The 16,928-nt window shown below is 42.6% G+C and overlaps 1 protein-coding gene across 5 annotated transcripts in view; it reads right to left on the bottom strand.

Annotated features, from left to right (window-relative positions):
• Positions 1 to 225: 225 nt before the first annotated feature.
• Positions 226 to 16,928, bottom strand: part of TLK2 (tousled like kinase 2) — a 58,505-nt gene continuing 41,802 nt past the window's right edge. For all 5 annotated transcript variants that reach the window (XM_048829667.2, XM_048829668.2, XM_075123517.1 and 2 more), the window contains 10 exons: positions 15,909 to 15,975; positions 14,457 to 14,554; positions 13,979 to 14,060; positions 12,413 to 12,504; positions 10,800 to 10,889; positions 9,579 to 9,748; positions 7,879 to 8,017; positions 5,734 to 5,845; positions 4,600 to 4,707; positions 226 to 2,905 (listed from right to left, as the gene is read on the bottom strand). In XM_048829667.2, coding sequence (XP_048685624.1) covers positions 2,732 to 2,905; positions 4,600 to 4,707; positions 5,734 to 5,845; positions 7,879 to 8,017; positions 9,579 to 9,748; positions 10,800 to 10,889; positions 12,413 to 12,504; positions 13,979 to 14,060; positions 14,457 to 14,554; positions 15,909 to 15,975 — 1,132 coding nt within the window. In that variant the 3' untranslated portion in view covers positions 226 to 2,731. The remainder of the gene's footprint in view (positions 2,906 to 4,599; positions 4,708 to 5,733; positions 5,846 to 7,878; positions 8,018 to 9,578; positions 9,749 to 10,799; positions 10,890 to 12,412; positions 12,505 to 13,978; positions 14,061 to 14,456; positions 14,555 to 15,908; positions 15,976 to 16,928) is intronic.

The raw sequence follows: 16,928 nt of genomic DNA, 5'->3' as shown, positions 1-16,928 counted from the left end.
AGCTAGGAATGCCAATAAATAGGCAAATCTCACAAGTGCCTCAGTTTGGTATTGGCAACTATGGCTGGTTACTTCCCGCTGGTGTGAATGGAACCAACTGGCACTGAGAATATAATCCCTTCCCACCCCCCGTAATATATTAATACAACCCTTGTATGATGAGGGCAGAAAGAAGTCCAAGCTAGCACTGACCAACAGCAAGATCAAAAGAGTCAAGCAATTCGGTTTCTTAAAACTTATTTTAATATCCATGTCTCGTCTGCTGGGTAGAGCCAAAACAGTCCGGCCTGGTTTAAGTTACAAATTCTTCAGACACTTTTTTTTTTTTCTTTTTAAGTAAATGAACACATGTGGCAATAAGGTCCTGTTACTTGAAGTGAAACCCATATTAACAACAAAAAGTGTGGCAGCTAGAATTCTACCAGGGTTCTTTACTGGATACAGCAAGTAGCACCAGAAAAGGCTAACGCTGCCCTGTTCAGGTGTCACACAGCAGGAATAAATGCATCCGACACAAAACTAATCACACCCACAGAGATAGAACACACTCTATGTCCAAGAAACAACCAGACTGGGATACAAAGAACCCTTTTAGAATTCTCCCCTCTACGGATGGAGGCCAAATAACCAACTTCAGCAGACAGGATGAGATGTCAGATCTGACTTCCCTGATGGAGGCTGAACATGATGTCAAAGTGCTGCTTACTAAATAGCTTGTTTCTAAGAGAACAGCAGGAATGGAAAGGGCTAAGACTGTGGCTGAGGATTCAAAGATGTAGTTTTATTTAAAAACAAGAGTTTCAACACCACCCTAATGCAGCTGCAGATGAATGCATCAGACTGAAGCCCAAGAGTCATTAAAAAAAGAAAAGAAAATCAAAGCTGTAGCAGAATTCTGTACTTCCCCAGACTGCCAGTGTAATTTCAACAGACTACTTCGCATTTCAACCAACTACTCCTTGGCTGCTGAATGGGCTAACCCGGCCATTTTTGCAGGATGGCTTACAGTAAGGCAAACAAGTGGCAGTTCTCGCAAAAGCCACACTCTGGAGAACACAGATAGCTACGAGAACTCCATTCAGGCACCGAACGCCAAAGAGAACAAACGCACTATGATAGTGTGAGAAGGAATCCAGAAAGCACTGTGCAGAGAGAGAGAGGGAGAGAACAATCCACAACAAACAAGGGAAGTTTTGTGCATGAGTAAGGTTACACCACACACACTTTTTACAACACCCTAAAGTTGTGGTAACACACTGCTCAGTTTCCCCCCTCCCAATACAGATCTTTTTATTGGATGCTGCATTTTTAAATATTTCTGGCTAAAAACCTCTTGCCACACATGTAAGGAACATTCCAACCTGGCTGCCACATGTCCAAGCGCTGTACTTTTTTGATTTTCAGTCTTCCTTTGGGGGAAAAAGGGGCAGGATGGGGACAACAGGCTCCCATTCCACAGCTGGACACCTCTGCCCCAATTTGGAGGTCACCTCAAACAGATTACAAAAATAATCGGGAAGCCTGTTCATTTTTAGAACATGCCTCCCCTGGGTTTTTCATCTGTTTGAGGCATCGACAGAGTTAAAAATCAGTGAGTTTAAAAGAAAAATGGTAAGCAAGGGAGAAAGCGGTTTCCATAGTAAATCACCTAACTGAGGAGAGCTTATGAGTCTTCAACTTTAGGTTTTAATAAGTTTAACAACAAAATGTACAATACTGTGTGAGCCCACGTCAGAGGGACTGAGCTTTCCTTCTGAACTCCCCTCCCATCTGTCTTGACTAGTCAACAGATGCTCCCCAGTCCTATGAGTACAGTATCACATGGACAGAACAATCTTTATTTTAAAAGCCCAGCACTTCAAATAAATTAAAAAGGGACAACCGTCAAGTGTGTGAGTGGTGAAGCAGCCGCAGGAAAACCCAACAAGGCTCCAAACGGCATGCTAATCTGATAGCAAGAGATTGACAGAGGCCTCTTCTCCCCGGCTTGTGTATTCTCTCTCGCCCCCCCTCGTAAGAAGGGGAATCACAAGGAAGAAGCCGTGTCAAAGAAGTGGAAAGCTGCACCATCAGTGGAGTTAACATTGCCACGTACCTGCTAATACGGGTTTCACTTTATGACCAGAAAACTTTTCTTCAGAAAAAAAAAATTGTTACTTTTTCTTTAAAAAACTGAAATTAATCAGGGGTAAAACACTAACTCTAGTGCCATGAACAGGCAGGATCAACTTTTTTCCCCTCCAAAGGGCAAAGAGTCATACCATCCCCAGCTGAACCTTGGTGCTTCTAGCTTTTTCAGGAGATGTTACCTAAACTTTATGAAAAGAAAGAACAATGTTTAAATATCAACACTGGACTAGCCCAGTCTTTTTCCCCAAAGTCCACATTCTTCCTCTGAAGCACACAGTGCATCATGGATTCCCCAAGCCTGCGTGTTCAGAAGTTCACAGTACATGGAACCATATTTTTCCCCCTCGCTCAGAGCAGCCATCCTCTGTGGTCATTTACTGAATAAACCTCAAGTTCCTCCTATCCGCGTGGCTTTGCCTAAGATGCTGAAGGTTTCCTTGATGAGAATTGATGTTGTCATGCTCTATGGATGGAAAAAAAAGCAAGAGAAAAAAAGCACCTGGTACAGGTTTCTTGAGACCCTTGCGGATTCCTCTATTCCAAAGCTGTTTCTGAAAGTCTGTGTCGGTTTCTCAAGCAGTTTTTGGCCTATTAGTCTCTCTCAGTTTGAAGAGCTGTTATTGGATGATCCAGAGGTTGATGCAATTGCAGCTCCAGCTGGGCTGCTCGTGGATACAGATTTGCGGATGTGAGGCAGCAAGTATGGGTCACAGGCTAGCTGCTGAACATCTATCCGGTCCTCCTTTCGGTAGGCCAGGCACCGTCTGATAAATGCCTGTGAACGCCCAAAAGGCAAACAAATGTTAGGAGACTAAAGGAGTTAGGGGGAGTTTTATTTATAAATACTTCTTGGTGAATTGTGCCAGACTAGTAACTCTGGGAACTGACATTCTTTATTAAGTGACCACATGGACAGCGACAACTCCCGCCCCCAAAATTTTGTTTCATGCCTAGCTTTGGGGAGGGAGGAACCATCTGTGGGGGTGACAGGAATTCAGTGTGGATGATGCCAATTGACCGCTTGCTTTACTATGCAAGCCCTAGAGTCAGAATTAAACACAATTTCATCATCAGTTTGGTTGGATTCTGGAGAAGGTCTGAGGTTTCCCAGGAAGATGAAGGGTGCAGAGCTTTTGTGGGTGCAGGGTTCCTTTTTGAATAATTACTTGAGTGCTGCGGGGGTTTTGCTGTAGTGTGTGTTCATAATACAAAGCTGTAGATGGCCACTTTAAATTAAACTCAAATGATGCTTTACAGTGAGAAGTCCATCTCCCGGGTGGGTGACTTCAGAGCACACAGCACCAGGATGGTTCCTTGAGTGGGAGGAAGCAAGCCTGCCTCCCACCGAAACAAGGAGTAATGGACTCAAGTTGCAGTGGGGGAGGTTTAGGTTGGATATTAGGAAAAACTTTTTCACTAGGAGCATGGTGAAGCACTGGAATGCGTTACCCTAGGGAGGTGGTGGAATCTCCTTCCTTTGAGGTTTTTAAGGTCAGGCTTGACGAAGTCCTGGCTGGGATGATTTAGTTTGGGATTGGTCCTGCTTTGAGCAGGGGGTTGGACTAGATGACCTCCTGAGGTCCCTTCCAACCCTGATATTCTATGATTCTATGAAACCCGAACAGTTCAGAATACACACCCACGCAGAGTCCCACTTTGAACTGAGGTCTCCCATCTCCCAGTACAACATGCTAGGAGTGACCTATTTGTGTAACAAGCTTGTTCTTTTCTCTCGATATTAGCCAAGTTTCAGTCATTCCTTGGTGAATGCACATTAAAGAATTAAACAAACAGGATAATTGCTCAGTGGTGATGAGGGAAGCACAAGACTCTCTGCTGGGTACCTCTCCCTGCTACCACATTCCAAACCAGAGATCATTCCATGTGTTGACAGTGACATCAGTGTGATCACTGACGGCCGTTGTTAAATTGCAACCTGCTGACCAGTGCACCATGGACAATTTAGGCACACTGTATCCTGCGCATGTGCAAATCTCTCACAAGCCAGGAGTCCGCTCTGACAGGGACAGACAAGTCTGTCATTTGTAAGTCTCTCTTATCCAAAGGATCCTGAACCACTGAACAAGTTATGCAGCAATGAAATTCAGGCATCCCTGGGGTAAGAGGGCTGCTACCAGGCAGACAACAGCTGCACAGTGCAGAGAATAAGGGGAATTTGGGCCAACGACACTGAGCAAATCACTCCAAAAAAATGCCTAAGGGTGTTCAGTGTCTATGGGCGAGACCTGAGATTATAAAACGACAGCAAGCTGCAAACTCGATTCATTATGGAGAGCTGACTGGCTCTTGTGGATCCAGGGAAGGCACTTTATTTCAGAGTAGAGGCTCAGACCATTGTGAGATTCATGGATTAACTACTGTGTTAGCTAACCACAATGAGTTTTTTAAAAACCCCAGGCCATTCAGTGTGTTGGGTAGTGACACACACCTGCTGCAGAGAGATTTTACCTTTGCTTCTGGTGTGACTACTGGCTTTGGAGGGAACTGCACCTCAGTAGCTTTAAGGATTGTGTTCTCCTGCAGAATGTCTTGTTGTGACTGGTTGTGGCCAAACGGCTACGAAACAAGAGGGACAATTGTTAAGTTGACAGTGTGTCTTCTGAAGCCTGTGACGATGCTACTGTTTGTGGTGGGAAGTTATCTAATTCAGTATCTTTCTAGGGAAGCCGCTGAGGAGTGCCATGAAGGTACTGCAGGTCCCCTGTCTGTTTGGCTTAGCAGACTGCTCTGTCACAGTTGTTTTAAATTCAAAGGGGCTGAGTTGTGACTGTCTCCAGAGTGTGTCCCCAGTTCAGAAAATGGAGGAAACTCCATGTGCTCATAGATCTGCAGTTTCAGCCTTGATGCAAGAGGGCCATCTCCCAACAAAATTGTCAAGAGTTCCTCCAGCTTTGCCAGTGCTGCACTTGGCCTGTTGTGTCTGTGTGACTTAAGGTAGCGGCTCTCAAACTTTCCAGACTACTATACCCCTTTCAGGAGTCTGGTTTGTCTCATGTACCCCCAAGTTTCACTTCACATAAATCCACTTGCTGACAAAAAGAGACATAAAAAAGAGTATCACAGCACATTATTACTGAAAAACTGCTTACATTCTCATTTTTACCATATAATTATAAAATAAATTGGAATATAAATATTGTACTTACATTTCAGTGTGTAATATATAGAGCAGTATAAACAAGTCATTGTATGAAATTTTAGTTTGTACTGATTTCGCTAGTGCTTTTATGTAGCCTGTTGTAAAACTAGGCAAATATCTAGAGGAGTTGATGCACCTCCTGGAAGACTTCTGCATACCCCCGGGGTAGGCGTTCCCCTGGTTGAGAACCACTGACTTAAGACACGGTACAAAAGCGGCACGTCCATCAAACTTTGCATGTGGAATGTTCAGTTACCAAAAGCTTATCAAAGCCAATGGAATAACAGGAAGTGTTCTCGTTAGTTAGGTTTTTCTGGACTACCTTAAAAAACATTCAGGCTCTTTATCATTAGCACAATTATTTTCTATCCCCAGTCTTCCAACTCTTCCCCTCCAAAGACATCATAAACCTCTGCATGAGGCAGTTTAGCTTCCTTCCTCACCTTTCTGCCATAAAGACACTGGTAGAAGATGACACCCACTGACCAGACGTCAACTTTATTTGAAATCTTTGGAGGTTCTTTTCCAACCACAAAACACTCAGGTGGCAAATACCTGATTGGAAGGAAGGGACAAAGGGTCATCAATAGCACATCCAGATTTATTCAGTCACTTTGTTTCAATGGGAGAGGCAGGATTGCCCAGTGGTTAGGGCACTAGCCTGGAACTCAGGAGATCGGAGTTCAGTTCCCCACTCTGCCACAGAATTCCTGTGTGACTTTGGGAAGGTCACTTAAAGGCTTTCAATAGGGACCCTATCGACAAAGGTCTTGTAAGTGGACTCCTTGGATTTCAACACCTTCCCTTTTATCTCAGGCTTTTCTCCACCACTACAGACAACATCCTGGCCTCACAAACTCCTGGCGTAGCTGGCAAGGAAAGAGTTTAGTGACAGCCTGGATAGCTTGTCCAGAGAAGGGAAGTTTGCACCAGTGGAACACACTGATGTAGCCATGCCAGCACAACCCCCTAATGCAGGCACACAGTGTGAACTCTGCTGTATACCAGCAGGGTGCACCCGCAGCGGGGCTTGCACCAGTGCAGCTAACATACACCCCAGTATAGAAGGGTCCTAAGAATGAATTCCTGATTCACTGACAAGTGAACCCTGAGGCTGCACCTGAACCTGCTGCATAGTGTGCTCCCATCTGAACCACTGCAACTGCCTGAGAGTTCAGTGATTTGAAACAGTTAGAAACATGTGAACAGAACTGGCTGGCCATAGGCAGGGAGACTGGCAGCTTCCCCTGCACAGGTTTGCCAATGCACCTATCCACTTGATTACCTCTACAGAACTGGCTGCCAATCATGCCCTACAGTGTGATGCACAAAGCACGCCCACTGGGGACCAGGCTAATCACAGACAGACCAAGCTAATCACTTTTCACTTGTGACCTGCTTCTTTACCCCACAGCCATTTTGGTTTCAAGAGGAAGGCCGGCCCTTTGTCATGTGGTGGGATTTTACCCCTCAGCTATGCGTTTGTGCACATTAAGTCCACAAATTCCCAGCATAAGGATGGAGAAAATCCATAAATACCCCAAATCATCATCATATTGTCCATCCTTTGTGCAAAGTCTCTGTTGCAGTGAATGCTTCCCCCCCACCAGAGCAGAGTTTAACTCCAGTCACACATGCTGAGAAAACAAAGGTTTCTTTCCCCCATTCATTTAGAATCTAGTATTTATTGTCCTTTTAACAATAATTTCACAATGGAAACATCCAGCCAAAATACACATTTCTGAAAGTGCAATCTTAGATGCTGTGTCCTTGTTAGAGACTCAGCTTGGAGTGAATTTGAGGAGAACAAACCCATAGAACACATGAGATTATAACAGATGTCTGCAAAAAATTATGGTGACATGAACAATGTTTATGCTAACCACTGTGAATAGTGACATTGTAAATGCAACTTCTTTGGACTCAGCGGCTTTTACTGTAGGTCCAAACCTCTGAGTCAGGACTGATGCAATACCACAAGGTGATGCTAGGGCCATTGTACTGCTGGAGATACGGTCTTTCATGTGAAATTTGAAACTGGAGTCCTGGGCACGCCTAGCACTGAAAGCACTATTGCACTTTTTATCAAGGTCAGTCTGTTACCGCTAGGATGGTGATTAAATTCCAACTGGAAAATTCTTCCTGCCTTCCTAAGTCTACCTGCATTTTCAAGCGGGTATGGGATTCTTCACTTCCTACCCTAAATTACATGGTAATACATGCTATTAAACAGCTGCCAAGTTCCACCCCAGAGTTGGTTGCATTTCAGCAGTAGTTGTACATGCAGTTTATAGTTGTCCTGTCAGGCCCTTTGAATAAGAGGTGCTATCTAAAGATATAAATACTAACCCATTGAAGATGAAAAGGCCGGCAGCCTAGAAACACTGTGTGTAACTAGTTTGAGAGCATCCCTAAGGATCTCAAAGTGCTTTACAGAGCTACACTGTAGTACAATGGACACCACACACAGACTGACAACAAGGAAAGTGAATTCAAAGTAAACTCCAAGTCTGGAGCATCAGGATTTTAATGGTTATTTGCAAGTTTTCTAGAACCCTCAGTTGGTATCAGCCACATAGAATACTTACCAATAAGTACCGGCCCCCTGCGATGTCAGCTCCATGCCATCAACGGAGTTGTAGCTGTCGTCATCCATGATCTTGGAAAGCCCAAAATCTGTGATCTTTATCTCTCCACATGCTGTACCATTGACTAGAAGAATGTTACCTAAAAGAAGGGAAAATAGCTTTTTAGAGACATATCTATTATGGAAAGAGGAGAGGGAAAAGCAGCACCAGAACTGCAGTGGAGTGCACGGGGTATTAAATTATGGACACATTGTACAAAGGCACCATGACCTGCAAAATGCAGCCAGCTAAAGCAGCCTTTAGGCTGGAGAAGATGTTTGAGGACTCAGTGAAGTCCTCCTGAGAGGAGCCCTGGCACCTAGAACACACCAAGTCCTGCACCTATGCTCCCCATCCTCAAATGGGTCTCTGACCTCCCACCTGCCTCCCCATTTTTGGCTTTAGACCCTGGCTTTCCAATGCAATTAGTTTCTCCTTAGTGGTTCCTGGCTTGAGGGAGAGGTCAAAACAATAAGGGAGACTGGTTGAGTTGGGAGGGTAGGTCAGGGAAAGGAGAGTGGATGACAGACATATACACAGCTGTGACTCATTCCATCCAGAAGTCCTAATTTGCCTTGGCTTCTTAGCAGCCAGAAATTCTCTCCTCTATGACATAGTGCCCCCTAGCGATTTGCAGAACCATGGAAAAATAGCCAATTCTTAGGCCAGATCCATTTAAGAATCAGCTATTGCTACGGATTAAATGAAACAGCAGCACATAACTTTCCAGCAGATTAAGCTGTATAATCTGCTTCAAAGCTATTAACTTTTGAAGAAGCAGAATTACACAGTGTCTGTAGATCAGCTGGGAGAGCCCTGCAGCATGTTCAACCAGACACCAGTAAACAGTGGTTTGGGAAGCGTAAGAACAGAAACAGGGCAACAAAATATAAATTGGTGCAATTGCACCATCTACTGAATCAGTACAAGAAACCACACCGATCTAGGATATACAATGCCAGTGAACTGTCGCCAGTACAGAAAACTTTTATTGGGGTAAAAAATAGGTGTTACCCAGCATATCCAACCCCAAACAGATAAGGCAAGCAAGGAAGCTCTGCTCTCTCAGCTGCATGGTCTATCAGATGGGAACTGTCTGACGACATTTGGGGAGGACACTTCTGATTTGCTGGGCATCGGTGAGTCTGGAAGGTCAGACTTCCAAGAGCACCATCTAACCTCTATGTATTGCTATGAGGACCCATAAAAGTAACAAGTTTTGAGCAAGTTTTTCCAAGTTAGTTTTTGGTGCCGTTTACTGAGCATCACAAAGGAAAGAACAAGAGTGAGGAATGTGCCGGCCATTATTGGGCATCTATATGAAGGAAGATGAGGCACAGGAAAGCAAAGGACAACCAGGTCACAGAAACCAAGTCCTGACACATGATGGCACAAGGGCTTGTCCAGAACAGGAAGGCTCCTTTCTGGAATTTGACTCCCTCTTAATGCTGCAACTCCAGGAGCCAATACCCATTTACAGAGCAAAACCAAGATTTCAGTCCCTTCTATGCTGCAAGCTAAGCACCCAGGTTTTGGAATGGGTACCAATAGACCTGGTCCTATCCCTGGCTTGGCCAATTGGAACTGTTCCTTAGTGGTCTGGAGAGGTTGCTAACAAGAGGTAAGAGGGTAAACACATGCCATTCTGCTTCATAACATACCTGGTTTAAGGTCATAGTGTATGATGGGCGGTTTGATTTCATTTAAGTATTTTAAAGCATTCACAATCTGCATGATAATGGATCGTGCCTCTTTTTCGGACATTAACTTGTGCTGTTTCAGGTAGAAGTCCAGATCATTTCCCTCACAGTATTCTAACACTGTACAAAATCTGAAGGCAAGAGAACAAACACCAAAATTAAGTTCCCTGAGAGAAACGGTAATATTTTGTATTTACTCTTCCGTGTAAATCTCCTCAACTAGGTCATTCCCCATCAAACTTGTACATATTTAGATGCCTCCATCACAGACATACAGGAAACAGGTTTGGATCTACGTACAGCCAAATCTGAAATCTACTTTTATCAGAGCAAAACTGATTTTCTAGGCAAAGCAACATGAATGCATTAAAAATAGCTAGTCTTCTTGTACATGTGTTTTCATTATGGACGTCCCCTGTAGCCCCTCACTTGGGCATAGGTTTGTGCTAGAACTAAGATCTACTGAATAATGGGTGTAAGAACACAGGAACAAATGCCATAACAGATCAGACTAATGGTGTGTCTAGGCTACAGGATGCAGCACTAAACCTTCAGAGAAGGTGTAATAAACCCCATAATTTAGACAACTACATAACCGTCTGCCCATAGGGCCACACAAGCCCTAACTGATAGGCCTTAACATGGTCAGTTAGCACGTGACAAACTGGGGCGTAGATCTACTGCGTTCCCTGCTGCAGCGCACTAAAAGTTCGTTAATGTCTTTTGCATACTACTGTTTCAGAGAGCAGTAGGCAAAGTGCACCAAGAAACTTATGTGCAGCACCAGGGTCCACATGGACAATTTGAGCACAGCAGGCTGGAGTGCTGCAGCTTTGCACCCAAGCTTGCCATGCACTGTCTAGTGCTACTGTCTAGTGCCATGCACTAGCCATACAGACACACCCTTCATGGCTGCCTTATTCTGTGAAGCATGAGGGTCCCTTATACATTTTTATCCCCTATTATGCAATTGTGGGTGTTCATTATCCATATAAATGGATAATCCTTTTCTGACTTCTAAGCTAATGTCCAAATGATACTCAGTGGTGACAAGAGCCACTGTGTAAAGTACTGATCCACCCTGACTGCAGGATCACGAAGCTTTGCTGGAAGGCTTTTGACCAAACGCTTTGTGGGGAACTTGGCAAATACAGTGCAAAGATACATCAACACATCACTTACGAGTCAGTATCCAGTGAGAAGTAGTCATAGAGTTTAACTATTCGAGGATGATCCAGTTCTTTGTGAATTCTATACTCTCTACATGCATGTCTGAAAGGCAAGACTCTGGGCATTAGCAACAGAGATTTTACTTTGGGTTCTACATTAAGCGCTTTAGATATAATGATCTTGGCACAGCTCTCAGTGTTCCACATTCAAATGGACGCTTATTCATACAATTCAGAAAGTATTAAACATCCTAGGAAACCAGGGTGTACAGTTTCTTGAAAGCACACTCCCCACGTGTGTCTCTGGGGAGATGGGAATGAGTTTAGGACTTTTGTTCTCAGCATGGGTGAGGCCAAGTCATTAGAGAGAGACATCCCCTTATTAAGGGGAAAGAAAACTTACAGCACCACTGTTGGTCCAGACCCTAACAATGCACTTATTTTGCAAGCATCCACTCAATTTTCTTGCTCATTTCAGACATTTGAGGTGATACTAACAAGGTGGGAGGAAGTGGCTTCACTTTTGCAGCAAACAGTAAGGAAGGAGAGGAGAAGTCATAGTTTCACAGATCCTAAGGCCAGAAGGGATCACTGTGATCATCTAGTCTGACCTCCTGTATAACAGATCAAAAAACTTTCCCAACATAATTCCTAGAGCAAATCTTTGAGAAAAATATCCAGTATTGGTTTAAAAATGGTCAGCGAGTAAGAAACCACCACCTCCCTTTGTAAATTTTTCCAATGGTTAATTATTCTCACTTTTAAAAATTTACACCTTATTTCCAGCCTGAATGTGTCTAGCTTCAACTTCCAGCTATTGGATCATGTTATACTCTGCTAGACTGAAGAGTCCATTATTAAATATTTGTTCCTTAGGTAGATACTTACAGACTAATCAAGTCACCCCTTAACCTTCTCTTTGTTAAGCTAAACAACATTGGGCTCCTTGTGTCTATCACTATAAAGGGATGTTTTCTAATCTTTTAATCATTCTCGTGGCTCTTTTCTGAACCCTCTCCAATTTATCAACATCCTTCTGGAATTACGGACACCAGACCTGGACAGAGTTTTCTGAAGTGGTTGCCCAGTGCCAAATATAGAAGTATAACCACCTCTCTACTCCTACTTAAGATTCCCGTTTGTGCATCCCACAATCGTATTAGTGCTTTTGGCCCCAGCATCACATTGGGAGCTCATGGTCAGTTGATTATCCACCAGCATCCCCAAATCTTTTTCAGAATCACTGCTTCCCAGGATAGAGTCCCCCATCCTGAAAGTATGGCCTACATTCTTTGTTCCTAGATGTACACCTTTACATTTAGCTGCATTAAAATACATATTCTAGTCAAGGAGGACTGGTGGCACCTTAGAGACTAACAAATTTACTTGAGCATAAGCTTTTGTGAGCTGCAGCTCATGAAAGCTTATGCTCAAGTAAATTCGTTAGTCTCTAAGGTGCCATAAGTCCTCCTTTTCTTTGCGGATATGGACTAACATGGCTGCTACTCTGAAACATATTCTAGTCAGTATCAATAGATAGGAACCAATTCTCAGGCCAAAAAAGGGGGAAAAAACAGCAATGCATTGTTCTGCTATCTGGTATTTCGGCTTTACAGCACCACTTACTTGTGATAATTCTCTTTCTTCTCATCTCTCCAGTTTTTATTTAACTGGTGAATTTTCACAGCTACGTATCTCTGTTCTGTTAAATCAAATGCCTACAAAGAAAGTATCAGTAGAGTTGAAATTTCAAATTAATACTGCAAATGTGAACAAGAGATTCCATACTAGTGTCCCAAAGCAAAGAAGAGATGGCAATATGCTGTAGATCGTGTCACTAATGCTATCAACTACTCTGAATACAACTTAAGAGTCTGTCCTTTAATTTACCTGCCAATAAGGGAGTCAATTAGTGTAAGACAATTGGTGATTTTGGCACACTAGTCCATCCACTAGGATCTAGACTGAGTGCACTAATCATTTCACACAAGCCAAACAGCCATGAGATAGTAACAACCTATATTTGATTTGAACTGGCAAGGAAGACTCTCTGCCTCGACGCCTTGAGCCACCAAAGTCACTTGTACGTAATTTTAAAAAATGCATAGGACATATATTAGTTTAATACACATTGCTAGATGTTACATCTCCAGGTAGAAGAAGTTTCAACCTATTTGTGGTTGGAGAGCCAAATTGTTCAGCTACATAGCTCATGCTGAAATTTTTCACCCCTCTGGATCTTAAAGTGCAACCCAGCACACACAAATGTTGGAATTGTGCTGCTGGATCCATGCAGTGTTCCGTCTAATCCAGGATCCTGTCTTTGACAGTGGTTGGCACCAGACGCTTTGGAGTACAGTGTAAGACATCCCATTGTATGCAGGTGTGGGATAATCGTGTCCCAACCCAATCTTGTTCTAACCCCTAATGTTAGAGATTACCCTAAATCCTGAAACATGAGGTTCAATATCCCTTTTCAAACTTAATATGATGGCTCTAGATAGTCTATTTATCCATATAAGTGTCCAATACTTGAATGTATACAGTTATATTTTAATCAATTTGATTCTTATATTAGTCTATGAACTACAGAGCACATATGGGTTGCTTGGGGAAACAGATGCTTTCAATTTATTTAAAATTAATCTCTTAATCTCTCCAATTAGCAGCATGACCTAGTCTAAAAATCATAGGTCTTGATCTTACAAAACAACATCATGTAAATAATCCTTATCCATGTGGCTAAGGATTGTTTGTTCAGCACGTCAATGGCGGGATACAAAACACTTCCAGGGATATATGGCACAGCCTTCATTTGTTAAGCCTAGGACGTTATTTTCCTTTCATTTACAATAACGTGTCAGATTTAAAGCAATGTAGCCATTTCAAATCTACCTTTTTAAAGCAGATTTCTAACACCTGTTTAAGTCTCAAGAGGTATTGCATGTCATTCTCCTGGTCATACCAGTGTGACATTCTCCAACAAATGCATGTTTCAATAAAATCTTGCGGAGAACAGAAACTAAATATCAGGTCTGCTGTCTAAATCAAAGCCAGATGCGACATGTATTTCTACATTCCTTCCCCCACAACCACATACACTCTCCATTTGAGAGAACAAATGTCAGATTTTGCTTACTATTTCTGTGCAGACTCAAAATACAATATAACAGACTAATTCTTCCAACTTACCTTATATACCTCACTGAAGCCTCCTCTACCCAAAAGATGTAGCAAAAGATATCTGTCATTTAGCGTTGGATGGTCTTTAAATCTGGAGAGGACAATTTAACATTGACAATGGTAATGCCACCTACTAATAAGAAATCACAGCTATTACACAGCTCAGAGAGGACACTTCAAATTAAGACTCAAAAAGGTGGTTAAGTTATATATGTCCAATTTTCAAATGATTGGATAGTCATTTACCACTGACACTGCAAAAGCTTCCCAAGTCATTTGTAAAGTACTAAATCCTACATATTTGACACACAAATGCTTTTAAGTCAGCACAGCACTGCATATCTCAGTGGGTGGCAGGATATTAAAAGCAGAATTAAGCATGGTGCATTCCCATTACCAGACAAATGTATCCTAAGAGAATTTAGCTTTCCTTGAGAAGTTACCATTTGATGCCTATTCTCTCCCCCACATGCCTCCCAGTGCTTACTGTGAATTATCTTCATTGTGTATCCTTTTCAATTCCCTGATATGTAGATTTCTAACCCTCTCTAGTCGTTCCAACTCTGCCTGGATCTCTGCTTCTTCCTATATGAAAAAAGATGACAAAGTTCAAGACATTATTGGGTAGCTAGTTTCATCTGATTTATGGACACAATAACTGGAATTTAATAGTACATAACTGGTTTGGTAAAATGAAAACAATGATTACAGTCAACTTCAAGATAGCAAGTGTGGGGGGGGGAGGGAGGGAGGAGAACTATTGGGATGTTTTGCTTGTGACTATGCATTGAAACTACAGGTGGGAGTTGATAAAAGTTCTTCACTTTTCCCCCAGCCAACATGTGAATTATGTTTTCCTCAGTTCCAGCAGTTAGGAACACACTGATTAAATGATACACTTTAGGTGCAAACAAAAAGGGTATCCTAGAATTGTATAGGAAGATTGAACAGCAGGTAATTCTGAAATGTTGAAGTGTGTCATGTGGAGTCTAACAAGTATCACTGATGATAAAAACAGCCAAGACCCTCCTAAAAGTTACACAGATTCTGGAACAGAGCTGTAGCGTTATATCTTAAGCAGCATCTTGATATCTTTTCAGATTTATAAGAAGCCCAGTGGTTTCCAGAAAAGCCACAGAAAACTAAAATGTCTCCAGGAAGTGGGAGGATATGGGCTACCCAGAGATTTGGCTTTCTGTGCTGCACGTAATTTTAACTTCACCCCCGAAAGGAAGGAAGATTCTAAGTAGTTGATTCTGCCCTTTTACACAGAAGGTTGAATCAGGATATATAAGCTTTTACTGACAGCATCCACCAGGTTTCAAATTATACATGGATTATCACATTAGACTCCACTCCTTTTCAACTTGTATTCTATTTTCACTGATTAAAAATGATCCAGTTCCCAAAAGTGGAGGAGGGTAAGCACAGCCTCAGACAATGAGACAATCCTAGAGCATTACTTCATTTTCTGTAAAGGTCAAGTTCTAAATGGATTCTTCTGTTCTGGGCTACATATTACACTGACAATAAGTGGACCTGTGATTCCTCCACTGGTAGTAAAAATGGAGGAAGCTACAGGATAAATATGACTTGAGCATTCTTACCTCCTGGAGTTTCCTCCACACCCTCATAGGGGGGCACGCCCCACACTTTGGGGACCTCAGGCCTAGAGGGAGGCAGCAATATATGTGCCCAGAGGCAGGAACACAGGCACCTGGGAACTTTTACCCTGAAAACGTAGGTGCTGAGTAAGTTTAGAAGCTTACAGGGTTCAGCAAGAGTTTTGTGCTTCGCAGTGGAGGCAAAACTGGGACTTAGGTGCCTGTCTCCTTTTTTGCATTCAGGCCAATAGCTCTTACACAAAGATAGCTACCACTACTGTTCATATGTAGCTGGCCCAGTGCTTCTTAGAGCTTTGCTGTAAAGAGTTCTTTACCTTTTTAAGATGACCTAGTCGGAGTTTGAAGATTTCCTCCTGTTCATGATATTCAGCTAATGTTAACCTGCATACATAAGAATACAGTGTCACAGACATATCCCACACATTTGTAAGCACAGTATCTATTACAGTTTCAGGTAGCCAGGCTAGTCTAAACAGGACATAAGCTTCAATGCAGCCAATTTACCATGGCACTGGTAAGTAAAGTTCCATTCTAGTGCAATTCCTGTCCAGCGGATGGACTATTTTCAGTGTACCATGCCAAATACACACTTATTTAATAATCTGCTCACTTATAGGAAGGAGCATCGCATGCTGTATCCTTCAGCAACTGACAGACTGTTTGAAATTTGTATATCACATTCTTCCGTCTCTCTCATACTGAAGATAGTGCTCAAGTCTTGACATGCTGTAATAGAGCACTGCACATGTCTGAAGTCTATTTCATGGTACATATTTAATTTACTAAGGTTTACTCCTAACAAAGAAAACCAAGAGGAGATATTGTAAATATTGAACATTGCATCAGAAACCTTCACTTTTTGAATGTTCTGATTTGTTTTATTTCTGAAATTTAACAGTGTTTAAAATAAATAAAAATGCAAAAGAAAACCTATTCAATCAGATCTCATTACAAATCTACAGAGAACTACCCTGGGATGCTATATTACATGAATTTCAATCTCTTCAGAATTTGTTCAGGATCCAACTGACTGTTGTGTAGAAAGCACACTACTACTTGAAGCTGTCAATGTTATACCCACAAGATTTATATGGGGAGGGAGGTGGACAGGAATACACAGCTTTAATTGTCTACTCCTCTTGTTCCCCCTGACAGAAGCCTCAACTCCCTCCCAACTTCTAGCCACCTCCTCAGCTCCACAATGTTATGCTTCTCACTTCCCTAACACTCAGTGTGGTACTGAGTTGCTGGAAGGCAGCTCCACTCTCTGAGCTTCATGCTGCTACACAGACATTTCTGTGCAGAACAGCTCTGGGATCTGCGCCATATCCTGC

The sequence above is a fragment of the Caretta caretta genome, chromosome 27, assembly GCF_965140235.1.
Source record: "Caretta caretta isolate rCarCar2 chromosome 27, rCarCar1.hap1, whole genome shotgun sequence".
Classification (NCBI taxonomy): domain Eukaryota; kingdom Metazoa; phylum Chordata; order Testudines; family Cheloniidae; genus Caretta; species Caretta caretta.
Note: the sequence above shows the minus strand (reverse complement) of the source record. Positions and strands in the feature narration are given on the sequence as shown.